Raw genomic sequence first — 17,809 nt, forward strand, 5'->3', positions numbered from 1 at the left:
CATTGCCAAGTGTCCCCTAGGGGAGCAATCGCCCCAAGGTGAGAACCACTGACGTAAATGAGGCATAACGGTTGCAAGCTGTTCTACCCAAAGACCTAAAACGAAAAATCAGTTTTTTGTACTTACTTTCTGTTCCAAGTCTGATTTCTCACTGACAGCTGGAGCCAGATCATCAAGGGATAAAATGTTTATTCTCAAATCTGTAATCAAAAATGTAACATGCCGATATTTACTCCACATGCGTTTACCATCCTGTTGTAGGCACCAGGCTAAGTGCTAGGGACGGGAAGAGCAGAAGGCGTGCAGTCCCTGTCCTCAGAAAGTGAGCCCAGGGATCCAAGCGCTTTTTCTCTAAAGGGCTAGGTCATCAATATTTTTGGCTTTTCGGGCTAGTCTGTCTCTGTCACCATTGCTCAGCTCTGCCCTCATGATTCAAAAGCCGCCACAGACCATGTATAAACAAATGGGTATGGCTGTGTCCCAGTAAAACTTTATTTATAGGGACTTCCCCCATGGTTCTGCAGTTAAGACTCCGGCCCTCCAAAGCAGAGGATGCAGGTTCACTCCCTGGTCGGGGAACTGAGATCCCACATGCCACGCGGTGCGGCCAAAAAAAAAAAAACAAAAAACTTTATTCATAAATACAGACGACTGGGCTTCCCTGGTGGCGCACTGGTTAAGAATCTGCCTGCCAGTGCAGGGGACATGGGTTCGAACCCTGGTCCAGGAAGATCTCAAATGCCACAGAGCAACTAAGCCCACGAGCCACAACTACTGAAGCCCGTGTGCCCTAGAGCCCGTGCTCTGCAACAAGAGAAGTCACCCCAATGAGAAGCCCATGCTCCGCAACAAAGAGTAGCCCCCGCTCATCGCACCTAGAAGAAAGCCCGCACACAGCAATGAAGACCGAACGCAGCCAAAAATAAATAAATAAAACATTAAAAAAAATTTTTTTAAATAAAAGAAGAGCCAAGTATTGTGAACATGTGTGCAGGGGCCCTGGAGGTCTGAGAGGAGGGAGTTATAACCTCAAGGGGGTTGGAGACTTGGCTGGGGAAGGAGGAGCTGACACCAGGTCTGGCCACAGGATCTGCAGGACCCAGTGCAAAGGAAAAAAAAAAACAGATGATGAGGAAATTCCCAGTTGTTAGGACTCTGCATTTTCACTGCCGAGGGCCCGGGTTCAATCCCTGGTTGGGGAACTAAGGAACTAAGATCCCACAGGACGTGCAGTGAGGCCAAAAGAACGAAGCAAAACAAAGAAACAAAACACAGACCACGGACCTCTCAGCCTCTGGCCTAGACAGAGGAGACGATCACGATGCAAGGAAGGACACCCAGTGACACATGTGCTTGAGGTAGGAGAGGGGGACTGGCACCTCGTCCTAAGTTCTCATTTAAAGCAAGTTAAGGACACTTAACTGTGGTGCCAGCTGGCCAGTCACCAGCGCCCAAATGCCTTGGGTGCAGGTTACTCAGGAGGAGGAAGGCTCTGCGCAGTTCGGGTGTCCCAGCGGGTTTCTGCCCCATCAGTATGTGAGCCCACTCCTCCCCAGGACGGGGGAGGCCGACTGGCTGCCAGTATTCGCAGGGACCCCATCATGTGGCTCATTTCAGGCCCGAGGCACAGAGGCTGTGTGTGTGTGTGTGTGTGTGTGTGTGTGTGTGTGTGTGTGTGCGCGTGCACACACAACTGGGGATGGGAAGGGCGCGGTGGGGGGCGGTCCACCCTGCGGGGCCTCAAAACTCAAGCAGGTACATGATCCAATCATGGCTGAGTTGAACAGACACTTCCGAAGGGGGCCTAAGGTGTCTAGAGGCTTCCACGGAGGGCACATGCTAGGTTGGAAGGATGAGTCTCCCTGAGGAGGCAGGACGAGACCCCCAATTCTAGGAACAAGCAGGGGACAGTTAGCAGGAGCAGACGGAAGCAGGGCCCTCCCGCAGGTGGCACAGCGCTGGGGATGAGCAGGAGATGGAAGACTGAGCCGTCTACTCTCTTTGGAAAGGTCAGCTGAGTGCAGCCGTCTGGCAGCATAAGACCCAGATCAAAGCCCAGCTCATCACTCTAGCGTGAGGGTCTCGCCCCCGCCTCCGAGCTCCTCTAACACTGCCAGTTACCACAATGCACGTGACACGTAAGTCCAGAGATACGTTCATGGACAAAGCCTCTGAACTAAGCCATCCCAGCCGGCTCGGGCCAAGGCACTGCAGGAGACTGTGGACGAGCTCTCTGGAACAGTGTTGTCATTGGCTGAGGAATGACGTTATTGTCACATCAACCAACCTGGACATGCACACACTTACTAAGCAGGAGGCCCCACTGAGGCACTCCACAGGCACCAGCTCACTGACACAGCTCTGCCCCACGTTACAGATGTGGAGACCATGGCACAGAGAGCCTGACACTGCACGGCCAGAAAGAGGCAGAGCAAGGATGTCCACCTCAAGTATGCTGGACCCCAAACTCAGACTTGTACTCACCACTCCCTGCTACGTGCCTCCCTTGAGGCTGCATCAGAATGAGGGAAGGTGGGGTCTGGACACCGAGGGGGCCCTCCAGGCCAGCAGCGAGGGCTGAGGGGCAGCCTGGTTGGGCGGCCCAAGAGGGCAGGAACTTGGGTCTGGCACCTGCCCCACCAGCTACACCCACCTTCTCACCCACCTGCCAGGCTGGCGTGGACACCCACTCACCAGCCCCTTGCGCCCAAAGATATGAGACCGTATCGGTGAGGTGCCAAATGGCATCCGGCCGATGGTGGCCCCTGAGGGGGCTCAAAGGGATTTCCTCACATCCGTGAGCCCGTTTCGCTGCCTTCTCCAACCCTCACGAGGGCGCGTGGCAGGGACTCTTGCTGGCCGTGCTTCTCCTCCCCGCCCCCTATGTGGTGGTACCTTGGCATCTTGAATATTTTGACCTGCAGGAATCTGAGACACAGCAGGGGCTGCAAGGACTCCCTGACCTCCTCCCCTGGATCAGGTCGTAAAGGCTCTCAGGTAAGAAGATGTGCCTTCCCTCTACCTGGAGGAAAGGAGCATCCTTATGTCCAAGATGGGGGAACACTGAGCAACCTCAACTACATTCCCTCATCTACTACCCTTGGCTCATATCCTTCCATCTATCGCATTCTCCCACAACTATTCTCCCATCAAACCTAGCAGAAGGCACGACCGTTTCTTCAGGTTTCCATTTCCTTTTGAAGGCTCCTGTGTCACAAAAAACGTACATTAAATATTTATTTAATATCTGAACGCTCTTCTTCTGTTAACCTGTCTTTGGTCACAGAGCCCCAGCCAAGAACCCAGAAGGACACAAGGAAAAAGCTATTTTTCCTCCCCTACAACTGATTCACAGGCTACGGATCACCCTGGCACTTGGGGTCAGGGGACAGTTGGCTTGTTTGTCATCCTGTTCCTGACACCATGATGCCTGGCACGTGCTGGCACACAGCAGGTACTCGAGACACAGTTATTGAACTTGGATTTGATGATCAGGCACCAGATGGGAGAAATCAATGTTGGCTGCACATCTTTTTCTTTCTGCTCTTCCTTAAATACATACAATGTTAAAATAAAAATCACGTTCAATGATGGTGAAATAATAAAAATGTTTATGAGGGACTTCCATGGTGACGCAGTGGTTAGGAATCCACCTGCCAATGCAGGGCACACGGGTTCGAGCCCTGGTCCGGGAAGATCCCACATGCCGCGGAGCAACTAAGCCCGTGCGCCACAACTACTGAGCCTGCACTCTAGAGCTCGCGAGCCACAACTACTGAAGCCCGCGTGCCTAGAGCCTGTGCTCTGCAACAAGAGAAGCCACCACAATGAGAAGCCCGCACACCACAATGAAGAGTAGTCCCTGCTCGCCGCAACTAGAGAAAGCCTGTGCGCAGCAACGAAGACCCAATGCAGCCAAAAATAAATAAATAAATTTATAAAAAGAAGAGTTTGTGCCTGGTTAGAGATTGGTTTCTTTTTCTGAAGTTAAAAAGGAAAGGAAGCAAATTTCTCTTTTACAACAAGGAAAACTGCATTGCCGTCCTCTTGCACGAGGCTCTAGAAGGATTTCTGTTTTTGCTCTGTCATTGGGTAGGGTTACTAGAAGAAGGCTTTAAAGACAGAACAAAAAAATCTGACATAGCCCCTCAACTAGGAAAGAAGGTCAGGAAGCCAAGGGTGTGACTCGCACCCCTCATGACAATACCCTGTGACCGCCACACCAGGGATCCTAGAGGCGGTCTTGCCCTTCCTGCCCCAGGGTGACAACTCTGCGCAGGGATGAGGGTTACCATTTAGACTTTCATCGGCGGCTTCTGAGGGAGACTCATCCTGAGGCCCAGCCTCACTCCTTCTCGGGGAGGACGAGAGCTTGCCATCCCCCACTGTCGAGGGCACGGACTTCGGAAAGGCTCCGGGGATGGAAAGTGACGCCGTGTGGGAGGCTGTGTCCTCTGAAATGGGAATCTGTGGGGAGCGAGTTCTCGAGCCAGCACTGCGAAGGGTCCCATCTGCTGACCGTGAGGTTGGCAGACGTGATGTCGGAAATGGGTTTGAGCTGGAAAGATCCTTCCTGGGCAGCGAAAGGACTCTCAGTTGATTTGGGATCTGATCCTACTTTGGTGGAAACAAAAGAAGGGAAATTACCAAACATACGCTACATAAGTCCTTATCATCGGACATCATGGCTGGTGGAGAGCATGAGTCCTTGGTGATCAAATCATTATCCCTCTCTGCCCCTTTCTTTCCCTTCCCCTCATCTCTGGAAGTCAAGGTACAACATTTAGACAAGATAATACTGGGATAAGACATACTCCACAAATAATCAGAAAAATTCACTTTGCTTTCAAATACATATTGTTAATTACACATTTTCTAAACTAAGGCCCCTGAGAACATGGATCTTCAACAGAGTCAAAATCAATATGCAGATTTTTCCCCTTAAAATGCAGCCTTCCCATCACTTCACACCAACTAGGATGGCTATAACCAAAAAAAATAAATAAATAACAAAAAATAACAAGTGTTGGTGAGGATGTGGAGAAATTGGAACCCTCATACACTGCTGGTGGGAATGTAAAACGGTGCAGTCACTGTGGGAAACAGTTTCTCTGTTCCTCGATAAGTTACACACAGAATTACTACAAGACCCAAGAGTTCGACTCCTAGATATAAACCCAAAGAATTGAAAACAGGGACTCAAACAGATACTTGTACACTATTCACAATCGCCAAAAGGCGGAAGCAACCCAAATGTCCATCAATGGACAAATGGATAAATAAAATGTGGTCCATCCACACAATGGAATATTACTCAGCCATAGAAACGAATGAAGCACTGACACATGCTACAATGTGAGTGAACCTCGTAAACATCATGCTAAGGGAAAGAAACCAGACACAAAAGGCCACAGGTTGTATCATTCCATTACACGAGATGTCTAGAACAGGCAAACCCACAGTGACACAAAGCAGATTAGTGGTTGTTAGGGTCTGGGGGAGGGGGAAACAGGGAGGGATTACTGGGTAAGGGTCTCCTTTTGGCATGATGAAAATGTTTTGGAACTAGACAGAGGTGGTGGTTACACAACATCGTGAATGCACTTAATGCCACTGAACTGTTCATTGGCATTGAACAGTTGGAAGATGGAAATGCAGCCTTCCCAATTTAGTGATTCCCGTGTGGTACAACCAACAAATAGGCATGGATCACCAATGGCAGTGATCACAGCTGGTGTTGGATCAGTCATACAAAGTGCTGTCCTGGGGTGTATACAGTTACGAGGCTCCACATAGTGCAAAACGGCCTGACGTGTCCCAAATCCTGTCCCTTACAGAGCAGACCAGCAATGGGTACCCGTGATTGGCTGAAACCCAACCTCTCCTCATCACTTTCTGAAGTGTTTACGGGTGATGGCTCTCTTCAAAAGTCTCTAGTGCTATGACAGAAAGGTACAAATGCAAAGTACATACAAGTACAAAATAAATACATGCAAACCTTACCGAGACTAGTTTTGTTTGTTCTTTCTCACTGACTTTGGTGCTGGTGAAACCCTGATTTGTGGATGCTTGTTTTTCGCTAGAAGATTCCATCAAGCTTCCTAGCAACTCTTTCATTTCCTCTTCATCACTGTCTGGAGAATCCTGTCTTCTAGGAGGTTTTTTCTCTTTGGGTGTTTGAAGATCCCTCTCTTTCCCAACATGTGCTTCAGGGGATATCTTTTCCACAGGTGCTTCTCTCTTCTTTAGAAACCTACTGACCTTCCCACTCGGCATGTCACTCTCAGGGACAGGAATTTCAAGGGCCTGTTTCTGGGAGGTTTTGTCTGTGTTCTGTGAAGAAAGGTCAACCGTCCTTCTAGGGGGATTTTCGTCTGCTCTGCTAGGAAGCCAGTCCTCAGAGGTCTTCAGGTCAGATTCCACGTCAGACAAATCCATCTGCACCTTCCGGTTCCTGATCTTGGTTTCTATCTGGGCCAGCTTTGTGAGCGCAGCGTTGGCCCTGACCTTCGAGGCAGTGGTTGAAGCTCTACCTGAAGAGAGCCAGGGCCCACTCCCCAGGAAAGCATTCTCTTTCGGGAATACGTGTTTTCCATCCATAGTCTGGTTTCTTTTTAGAAATCTGCTTGGACCAGGTGCTATTTTGGTAAGACTTCTACTGATTTCCAAGTTCTGGATTTCTTCCATCTTTGAATCTTCTAAGGAAATTTCACTGAAGTCGCCAAAGATATCACGCACAGTACGGCTGGTTCTTCTTATTGAAGCCATTCTAGGGAGTAAAGAAAGAAAACTTACAGTAAGAATACCTGATGTTCAGACTGCACATTCAAATCTCTCAACGCTTCCCACCACCTGGGAGAGGCCACATCCCCCTTTGCCATCTGGCCAGAGCCTCCCCTTCAAGCCTGATGATGGCAACGAAAATAATAAGACACCTGGTACGTTATCATTGAACTATGCCATTCAAGGCCAGGTCTTAAGTGAGACATGTTACATATTAAAGACGAGAGCCAGTGCTTCTCAGGCCCAGCAGTATGCCTAGTACTCTGCTCAGAGCTACAGTATCTCATTTAATCCTCACTCGACACTGAGAGTTGGTCGTTGTCATGCCTCTTTCATAGAGAAGAGGAAGGAAATGAAGGCCTCCACAGGTTAGGTCACCTGGCCAGCGAGTAACAGAGCCAAATTCAAAGCTCAGGCCAATTCCAAAGGTCCCACTCGCCCCTACAGTGCTTCACTGCCTCTCCAGTTACCCCACCTCTGCTCTGAGTGAGTCCTATTACCCAGTTGCATCCCAAGTCTGGTCTCTTCCTTTATCCAAGTGTCCTCAGTTCTCTCAAAAAGAGCTATTGAAACACAATCTGTATATTTAATGAGCTCCCCAGAAATCTTATTTTACTTACAGTGTGTAAACTACTGCCCTGGGAGCAGGGATGGGGGCTATGGACAGACACAGACCCCCCCACCAAAGGTCGGCCATGTGTTGTATGTGTGTGCTGGCGTACAGTTTTCTGGGAAAAAGGGCCAGCGTTTCCGTCATATTCTCAGAGTTCCCATGTGCCCCTGAAGGAATATGAACAATTCACTCCAAGATTTACCAAGGTTTCAAAAGATTTTAAAGACTTAAAAAAATGGAAAAATATGGCATGGGTGTGTGTTTGCTGCAGGCCCTTTAGTGAGGAACCTGGCAACAGCAATGAAAATGTGAAATGCACAGACCCTGTGACACCACAATTCCACGTCTGGGAATTTCCCTACAATGCCCATAGAGATGTATGTTCAAGGGATGTCTTGGCAGCATTGTTTGTACTCGTCAGAATCCTGATCCCATCCATACAGGCTCAATGAAGTCCAGATGACCACAGGCAGACAATGGAATACTATGCAGCTGTTAAAAGGAATGGGGGAAGACCTGTGTGCATAATAATGTCTCCAGCATAATGATCTGTGAGGCAGAAAAGATGCACAAGCATGCCTCAGCTCCATACTGTTTGAATGTTTTAGCAAGGCCATTTGTTACTTTTATTTCAAAAAATTTACTGTGAGAACCCAAAAAGCCTTTTCTTCCCCCCACTCTGTCCACTTGGAAAACAACCTTATTGGGATTGCCAGACTAAATACAGGACACCCAGTTATTTGAATTTCAGATAAATAGCAAATAATTTAAGAAATATAAGTATGACCCAAATATTTTTATCCTAAAAGGTAATGTTCCAAATTTTTTTAAATTTATTTATTTTATTTATTTATTTTTGGCTGCTTTGGTTCTTCGTTGCTGTGTGCAGCTCTCTCTAGTTGCGGCGAGTGGGGGCTACTCTTTGTTCCGGTGCATGGGCTTCTCATTGCAGTGGCTTCTCTTGTTGCAGAGGACGGGCTCCAGGCACGCGGGCTTCAGTAGTTGCAGCATGCAGGCTCAGTAGTTGTGGCTTGCGGGCTCCAGAGCGCAGGCTCAGTAGTTGTGGCACACGGGCTTAGTTGCTCCATGGCATGTGGGATCTTCCCACACCAGTGCTCGAACCTGTGTCCCCTGCATTGGCAGGCGGATTCTTAACCACTGCACCACCAGGGGAGCCCTAAATATTTTTATACTAAAAAATTATTTGTTGTTTATCTGAAACTGAAATTCAATTGGGTGTCCAGTATTTTGATTTGTTAAACCTGGCTACCATACATCTTATATACCTTTCAAAGCTGAGTGCAAATATTTTGTGCAAGGCATTTAACCCAGCCCCTAAGATTCTGTACAAGAATGAATTATTTTTATTATTTTACTGTCTGTTTCTCTGACTAGTGTGCTTACTTGCTCATCCCCATCTTAACCACCCCGTGTACTAAGAGTGCCCAGCACAGGCCTGACCACAGGAGTCAGTGAATCAAAAATCACACCCAACAGAAACAGTGCAGAATTCCTAGTGTGAGTGACCCTGGTCAAGTTACTTAACCACTCTGTGCCTCAGCTTGCTCATCTGTAAAAAGGGAATAATAACTATTAGCCTCACAGGATTCCTATGTTCAGTGTGGGGCATGGAATAAGCATACAATAAAATTTAGATAGCAGTAATGACAGTATTTGGACTACCTGCATAACCGGCTAACTTTCAGCTGGAAGGACATGGTGAACGGGAAGTAGAAAGCACTGGAACAACATCAACAGCTATCTTTGTATTTTTGTAGGCAAGGCCCAGGGCACTATGTGGGTCAGAGGAAAAGCCTGACCACCAGGCCAGGTTTTCTGGCATCTAGTTCTGAATGTTTCCCTAGGTTTAAAAAAAAATTTTTAATAAAAAAATTAATTAAAATAAATAATTTTTTAAAAAAGAATTTTAAGAAAAAGGGATTTCTCTCTGGTGGCCTAGTGGTTAGGATTCCAGGCTTTCACTGCCATGGCCTGGGTTCAATCCCTGCTCCAGGAACTGAGATCCCACAAGCTGCACGGCACAGCCAAAATAAATAAATAAAATAAAATAAGATAATTTTAAAAATAAATCAATAATGTTTAAAAGGGTAAATTTCATGTTATGTACATTTTACCACAACTAAAATATATATTTTTAATTAAAAAATTTTTATTGAAGTACAGTTGATTTACAATATTGTGTTAGTTTCAGAAATAGATGTATTTTTAAAACACATAATTAAAAATAAACCAATAGGTAAAAGATGTGAACCAATATTTCACCAAAAAAAAAAAAATATACAAATGGCCAATAAGCACATGAAAAGATGTTCAACATCAGCCATGAAGGAAATTCAAATCAAAACCACTATAAGATCCACTTCATACTTACGAGGGTGGCTATAATCAAAACTACAGAAAATAACAAATGGTTGGTGGAGAGTATGAAGAAATTGGAACCTTCATACCCCTTTGGAAGAGACTATAAAATGACGCAGCTGACAACCTGGAAAACGGTCTGGTAGTTCCTCAAAAAGTTAAACATCGTTACTTTATTCTACTCCCATGAAGCCCAAGATAACTGAAATGTAAGCAAATGTTCATAATAGTTCTTATTCATAATAGACAATAAGTGGAAACAACCCAAATATCCATTAACTAGTGAATGGATGAGAACTGAGGTCCATCCATAAATGAGATACTACTCAGTAATAAAAAAGAACAAATAATGACACACACAACACGCATATACGTCAAACACACCATACTAAGGGAAAATACCAGATGATGCAAAAAACCACACACTGTATAATTCCAGTTATAAGGATTGTCCAGAAAAGGTAACTCTATAGACTCAGCCCATCAGTGGTTGCCTGGGACTGGGAGTGGTAGCGGAGATAGACTGCAAAGGGGACACTTGGGGTGACTGACAAGTTCTAAAGCTGGATGGTAGTGATGTTTGCACCACTTGGTAAATTTACTAAAAATAACGGGGATTGTACGCTTAGAAGGGGTGAACTGTATGGTATGTAAATGAATTATCAATAAAGTTGTTAAGAATAAATAAACCAAAATTTGAAAACACAGTCGCCCCTCAGACCATCGAGCTCTTCCCCCAGGCCTGGAGCGACCCACATCGTACCACGCTCGCTCATGGGCCCCAGACGAGGAAAATGCGCTAGGCCGCTCTCCCGCCGCCCGACCGGCCCAGCCCCGGAGCGCGTCCCGTTTCCCTGCAACTCCTCTCCCGAGCCCGGGCATTAAGCCCGGCCACCGCCCAGCCAACGCCGCCAACCTCCTCCCACGAAGTCCTTCCGCGGAGGCCGCCACCGCTCTCGGCCGGACCCTCGGGCCAGAAGGGACCGTTGACCCCGGCAAAGGCGCCAGGGCGAAAGAGACTACACCTCCCGGTGCACCCCGCGCCCCAACGACCAATAGCGCTCCATGTCACTATCGCGAGGCATCATGGGAATGGTAGTTTGAAGGGGGACACGGCGTGCACCGCGCGTCAAGGCCCAATGGTGTCTCGGATCATAATCGCAAGGTATGACGGGAGTAGTTCCGGGAAGGGCCCGGCGCGCCGCGGAGACGCCTGGGCGCAAAGGGACGGTTACGAGAAGAGGTGGCCGCGCCTTCTCCATGGCCGGCGCTCGTGTCCCGCTGTGGGCAGTCTGTGTGCTGCGGGTGGCGCTGGCCACAGTCTACTTCCAGGAGGACTTTCTAGATGGAGGTGAAGGGGCTCCGCCGGTGGCGGAGGCTTAAGCTCCCTCATACTCCAGTGCCCAACGGATGGCCCAAGTTGCCATTGCCCCCGCCTGTCGCCGAGGTATCGGTGGTGGCAAAACCTCGAAGCTTCGAGGCCTCGAGGGACCCCAACACTCTCCCCACCACCCAAATTAACAGTTTTCAGCCCTAACCGGTGTTATTTACCCCCAACAGAGCGCTGGAGGAACCGATGGGTGCAGTCCACCAATGACTCCCAATTTGGGTATTTTAGACTCTCGTCCGGGAAATTTTATGGTCATAAAGAGAAAGACAAAGGTTAGTGTAGGAATCGTGAGAAAATCAAGGTGAATGTTAAACCCCCATAGCAACCTTTCAAGGTAGGTGTGGCACAGCCCTAACACCCATTTCACAGGTCGGGAAACAGGCATGGGTAGGGTCTTTTTGTCTTCTCTTTTCTTGACCAAGATACCCCCTCTTTACAAGCACTAGTCAAATGGGTTTGGAGAGCCGAGGGTCCTGCCCTACAGAAGGAAAAAGTTTAGAAGGTACTTCTCATTTTTATTTTCACGTTAAAAAGAAAAACAGGGTAAAAGTTATATGCCGTCAAGCACACGGATCTTTGGGGGTCCAATAGGACGAATGTTTACAACTGCACACCGAGGTCAAGATAGGAACGTTTTCAGGCCCCACCTCCACCCCCAGAGTCTTCCCTTATGGCCTACACCCCCGCCCAAGTCAGTAGTCTCCAAGTACCAAGGATAACCTGTATTCTGGCTTCTCATTCCTGATGCTCAAAGGTAGGCAAACTAAAGCTCCTCTACTGCCTGTTTTTTGTACAACCAGTTAGCTGAGAGTGGTTTCTACGTTTTTTAATTGTTGGAAAAAAATAGAAAGGGGAATAGTATTTTGTGATGCATAAAAATTACACAAAATTCAATGAAATGCCTGAAATTTCAGGGTCCATAAATAAAGTCTTAGTGGAACACATTCATGCTCCTTCATTTGCATACAGTCTATGGCTGCTTTCAGGCTGCAAAGGCAGAAATGAGTAATTAGGATGGAGAAGGAATGGCTCCCAAAGTGTAAAGCATTTATTCCCTGGCCTTAACAGAAAAAAGTTTGCCAACCCCTGATTTAGATTAAAAAATTTCCCTCTTTACCACCTTCCACTCAATTTCCATCTTGGCCCTGTTACTCCAGTGTTGCCTTCATTGTTTTGTGGATACACGTTCCAAATTGTCAGGCTGTGATGGCAAAAATGGAGTGAAAATAACAAGGTGGTCTGTGAAGCTTGTACAGGGAGCGGGGTTGTCATTTGTTTTTTTCGCACAATGTTTTTCCTTCCTCCAACCTGGAATCCTGAGACTCTGTGCGTTTCATTCATTCCAGCACTTGTCTACTGAGAGCAGACACAGGCAAGGCAGTGAGGATACTGGTTAATTTGACCCCTTTCATTGTGGTCTCCCAGGACCGTAACATAGAAGCCATGGATGGAAAGATCAATAGAATTTAACCAGACAGAGATGGGTGAGAGGTGATGGTGGTGGCTGAGGAGTGTGGTGAGACACAGAGGGAGGTGGTGAGTCAGATGGCCTTAGGAATTGCCTGGATGGTAGGGGAAGGGGCTACAGATCACCTGAGAAAGGGAAGAGTGGGGGAAGAATGTAGGAGAGAGAGAGAGAGATAGGTTTGGGAGTGAGGAGTCAACCATGAGTTCAGTCTTAGACATACTGACACAAAATGCCAGGTTCATTAATGATGACTCTCAGCATAGGCAGTTATGGAGACCGGAGTATGTTACAAGGAAGGGTAGGTTATAAGAAGACTGGCTCTGTTTTCAGGTTTGTCTTTTTTTTTTTTTAAGTACAGTTGATTTATAATATGTTAGTCTTAGGTGTACAGTACAGTTTTATATATATTTCAGATTCTTTTCTCTTATAGGTTATTACAAAATATTGAGTAGAGTTCCCTGTGCTATACAGTAGGTCTTTGTTGTCAAGTTTGTTTTATACTCCAGTATAAGATAAGGAATTGGTACAGAGCCTTTTGGCTACTGAAAAGGGGTTTTTGGTCTTGAAGTGAACAGCTAAACTTATAAAGTACAGGAAGATTCAGATGACAAAAGGATGGTATCTTCATAAAAAGAGCCACCACACAGATGACACCCAAGGACCAGCTCATCCAGTGCAGTGAAGCACTTTTTTCCCCCCAGATCAGCAATCTGTCCTCCATCAGCCATTGTGTCTCTTAAATAGCTGTTTTAAGATGAGAATTAAGGAAAAGAAGTAGAATGTTCCATTGTTTAATCCAGTTGTTACAAAGCTTCCTTGTACATTCCCACCCCTTGGAAAATGAAGGGAAGCAAAATTAATCTTTTATCTATAATTAGATTGCATATTTGTCAGTTAGAGCTGAAGTGTTTTTATAACTTAAGACCTAACAGTGGTATATTAAGTACAAAAACATGTACATGAGTATGTGAACTAGAAGTTCTGTGGCAGCAAGAGCCTGTTAGTGATATGCCCATTGTATATCATTGTACAAATGTGCTATAGGTGCAGGATCAACATAAATGGTTGGAAGGTTTATTATCAGGGGTGGGGGAGGACAACTATTTAATTCCCTGCATTGCCGAGCAGTGTCATTCCTAATCCTTCATGAGTACTTTTTATTTAAAGGTCTGCAGACCACTCAAAATAGCCGATTCTACGCCATCTCTGCACGGTTCAAACCATTTAGCAATAAAGGGAAGACTCTGATCATTCAGTATACCGTGAAACATGAGCAGAAGATGGACTGTGGAGGGGGCTACATTAAGCTCTTCCCTGCAGACGTGGATCAGAAGAACCTGAATGGAAAATCCCAGTACTATATTATGTTTGGTGAGTTTAGATAGTATGGACAACCATTTCTTTTGATTTTGAAAACCCTTCCACCTGTAGGATCCTTAGGCTGACTTTGCTATAGTTGTGTTGGGTTTATCTAACTAAAGGTTTCTAGTACTGTTAAACCTAATTAGTATTAAAAAAAGGCCACTGTACCATTCTGTTGTTCTTGGGAGAAAGTTATTTATTCAACATTAATGTAGCCCCAAGTATTTTGAATGCCTCAGGAGTCAGTAAACCTTGGCCATGGGCCAAATCGGCCCACAGCCTGTGTTTGTTATGGCCCATGAACTGAGAATGGGTTTTTTAATTTTTTGGCTGCACTGCATGGTTTGCAGGATCTCAGTTCCCTGACCAGGGATTGAATCCGGGCCACAGCAGTGAAAGCCCAGAATCCTAACCACTAGGCAACCAGGGAACTTCCTGCTTCTTAACATTTTTGGATGATTAAAAAAATTAAAAGAAGGACAATACTTTTAACCCATGAAAATAATATGAAACTCAAATTTCAGTGTCCACAAATGAAGTCTTATTGGAATGCAGCCTCACTCAGTTCATTTACATCTTGTCTATGACTGCTTTCAAACAGTAGTGGCAGAGTTGAATGGTCATGACAGAGAGTATATAGCTCACAAAACCAAAAATATTTACTGTCTGGCTCCTTACAGAAAAAGGAGATCGTTGACCCCTGGAATACATTAAATGTCTCCTGACACTAGGAGTAATTGGTTAACATCTGTGCTGGAATTGGGAAGGGACCACATTGGGCTGCAGGAACTAGACATAACTGAAATGTGTGGATTCAAAAATGTTTAAGAATGAAGAGGATTCTGGGAAGATGGGGGAATAGGAAGCACCAGGAATCTGTCTCCCCACCTAGACAAGACAACATTCTTGCACTGGCAGAATCTGTCTGATGTAACAGTTAGGGAACTATGGAGTCTGTGGAAGTATTGCAACTTCCAGTAGAAAACTGGGGAGGTCAATTTGGGTGAATTTCAGTTCTTAGCACAGTAGTACCTACCCATTCCCCCTCCAGCCATATGGCAAACAGACAGCTGTGCACCAGGTTCCTGGAGCAGCTTTTACGGGAGCCAGGATAGGCAAAAAGGACCCTGTCCTCCGAATATCAAGGATCTGAACTCCGATGGCTGATTGCCCCTTCTTATTGCAGAGGTGCAGAAAAAGAGATGGGCAGCCATTGTTGTTAAACACACCCCCATTGTTATAAGCCTTTCCCCCTCCAGCTGAAATGATTTCCAGGAGACTTAAAGGGCCAGAACCCTTCCCTCCCACCCTTCATTTTTCACCTTTTCCCCTTTAGGAAGCTAGACATTAAAGACTAGGACATTAAAAAACAACTACATATGCAGGGAAAATTAGAAAGTGACCACACATACACAGGAAAACACTCAGAAAAGACCTGAGAAAACCTTAAGTTTACATCCCAGGCTGACCTTTGGTACAGAGCCAGCCTTCAACAATCAGTCAAAAAACCAACAACAACACAGCAAACCCTGCGGAAGGAGGAGGATCTGATTTCCAGGCTTAACATTCATTATTAGACTCATATGTCCAGTGTTTAACAAATAATCAGTGTTTATACAAAGAAACAGGAAAGTGTGGCCCATTCAAATGAGAAGAATAAATCAACATAAACTGTCCCTGAAAAAAAGACCTAATGGCAGATCTGTTAGACTTAAATAACTGTCTGAATGATGCTAAAAGAACTAAATGAAGATGTAGTGAAAATCAAGAAAAATGAGAGTAAAATGGAAATATCAGTAAGGAGATAGAATACTTAACAAGAAACCAAAATCAAATTCTGGAGCTGAAAAGTAAACTGACATGAAGAGTTCACTAGAAGAGTCAAAGGCAGATTTGAGCAAGCAGAAGAAAGAATCAGAGATCTTGAAGATAGGATAATGGAAATTATCAAGGCTGAGGAGCAGAAAGAAACAAGATTGAAGGAGAGCAAACAGAGGCTAAGGGACCTGTGGGACACCATCAAACAGACCAACCTGTACACATTGTGGGAGGCACAGAAGGAGAGGAGAGAGAAAAAGGAGCAGAGGGAGAGAATATTTGAAAAAACAAAGGCTGAAAACTTCCACATTTGATGAAATACATGAATATAAATATCCAAGAAGCTCTATGAACTCCAGGTAAGATGAACTCAAAGAGGTCCACACCAAGACACAGTGTAATCAAACTTGCAAAAAGCAAAGACAATGTTGAAAGCAGCAAGAGGGAAGCAAATCATCACATACAAGGCATTTGCAATAAGCTTATCAGCAGATTTCTCATCAGAAACTTTGGAGGCCAGAAGATAGTGGATTCAAAGTGAAAAGAAAAAAAACTCTCAAACAACGAAAACTCATATTTGACAGAACTGTCCTTCATGTGGAAAAATTAAGACAGAAAAGCTGAGGGAGTTTGTAACCACTAGAACTGCCTTGCAAGAAATGCTCAAGGGAGTCCTGCAAGGCGAAATGAAAGGACACTCACTAGACAGTAACTCAAACCTATATGGAGAAATAAAAATCTCAATAAAGGTAAATATAATTATAAAAGCTAGTATTATTTAACAATGGTTTATAACTACACTTTTTGTTTTCTACATGATTTAAGAGACTAATACATTTAAGGAAAAACAATTATTTGTGTAAAAGCTAATATTACTGTAACTTTAGTTTGTAACTACAAATCTAGTTTTCTACATAATTTAAGAGACTAATGCATTTTAAAGAATTATTAGTTTATGTTTTAGGGGACACAGCATATAAAGATGTAAGTTTGTGACATCAATAACTAGCTAGATGGACTAAGGGAAGAAGAGAGAAGACTCAAATTACTAAAATCAGAAATGAAAGTGGGGATGTTACTACCTTGTCTACAGAAATACAAGGGATTATAAGAGAGCACTATGGATATTTGTACACCAAAAAGTTGGATAACCTAGATGAAAGGGACAAATTCCTAGAAACACAAAACCTACCAAGACTCAATCACAAAGAAATAGGAAATCTGAATAGACCTATAAGTCGTAAGGAAATTGAAGCAGTAAACAAAATTATCCCAACAAAGAGAAGCCTTGTCGCAACAAAGTGAGTATATAGGGAATATACCTCAACATAATAAAGGCCATATGTGACAAACCTACAGCCAACATTATATTCAGTGGTGAAAAGCTGAAAGCATTTCCTCTAAGATCAGGAATGAGATAAGTATGTCCACTCTTGCCACTTTTATTCAACATAGTATTGGAAGTTCTGGCTACAGCAACCAGAGAAGAAAAAGAAATAAAAGAAATCCAAATTAGAAAGGAAGAGGTACAACTGTCACTGTGTGCAGATGACATGATACTATACATAGACAATACTAAAGACACTGCCAAAATACTACTAGAACTAATAAATTCAGTAAAACTGCAGGATATAAAATTAATATACAGAAATCTTTTCTTTCCATACACCAACAACAAACTATCAGAAAAATTAGAAAAACAAACCCATTTACAGTTGCATCAAAAAGAATAAAATACCTAGGAATAAATCTAACTAAGGAGGTAACAGTCCTGTGCTCAGAAAACTATAAGGCACTGAAGAAAGAAATTGAAGATGACACAAACAAATTGAGAGGTATACCTCATGGATTGGAAGAATTAATATTGTTAAAATATCCATCTTCCCCAAGGCAATATACAGATTCAATGCAATCCCTATCAAAATACCAATGACATTTTTCACAAACGAGAACAAATAATTCTAAAATCTGTATGGAAACACAAAAGACCCCAAAT

At 44.8% G+C, this 17,809-nt stretch overlaps 2 protein-coding genes across 2 annotated transcripts in view; one reads left to right on the forward strand and one right to left on the reverse strand.

Annotated features, from left to right (window-relative positions):
• LOC309960068 (uncharacterized protein C19orf44) overlaps nt 1-10,741 on the reverse strand; it is a 23,708-nt gene extending 12,967 nt beyond the window's left edge. The window contains exons 1-4 of the mRNA XM_082836653.1: nt 10,692-10,741; nt 6,004-6,769; nt 4,293-4,614; nt 127-200 (exon numbers count right to left, since the gene is read on the reverse strand). Of these exons, the coding sequence (XP_082692779.1) occupies nt 127-200; nt 4,293-4,614; nt 6,004-6,768 (1,161 nt within the window). The 5' untranslated portion in view covers nt 6,769; nt 10,692-10,741. The remainder of the gene's footprint in view (nt 1-126; nt 201-4,292; nt 4,615-6,003; nt 6,770-10,691) is intronic.
• Nucleotides 10,742-11,035: 294 nt separating this feature from the next.
• The window catches only part of CALR3 (calreticulin 3), a gene marked incomplete at both ends in the record, with an annotated part of 31,078 nt that continues 24,304 nt past the window's right edge, over nt 11,036-17,809 (forward strand). Inside the window, 3 exons of the mRNA XM_082835796.1 lie at nt 11,036-11,126; nt 11,336-11,437; nt 13,801-14,004. Of these exons, the coding sequence (XP_082691922.1) occupies nt 11,036-11,126; nt 11,336-11,437; nt 13,801-14,004 (397 nt within the window). The remainder of the gene's footprint in view (nt 11,127-11,335; nt 11,438-13,800; nt 14,005-17,809) is intronic.

This window comes from Leucopleurus acutus, assembly GCF_964270905.1.
Source record: "Leucopleurus acutus genome assembly, chromosome: 3".
NCBI lineage: Eukaryota > Metazoa > Chordata > Mammalia > Artiodactyla > Delphinidae > Leucopleurus > Leucopleurus acutus.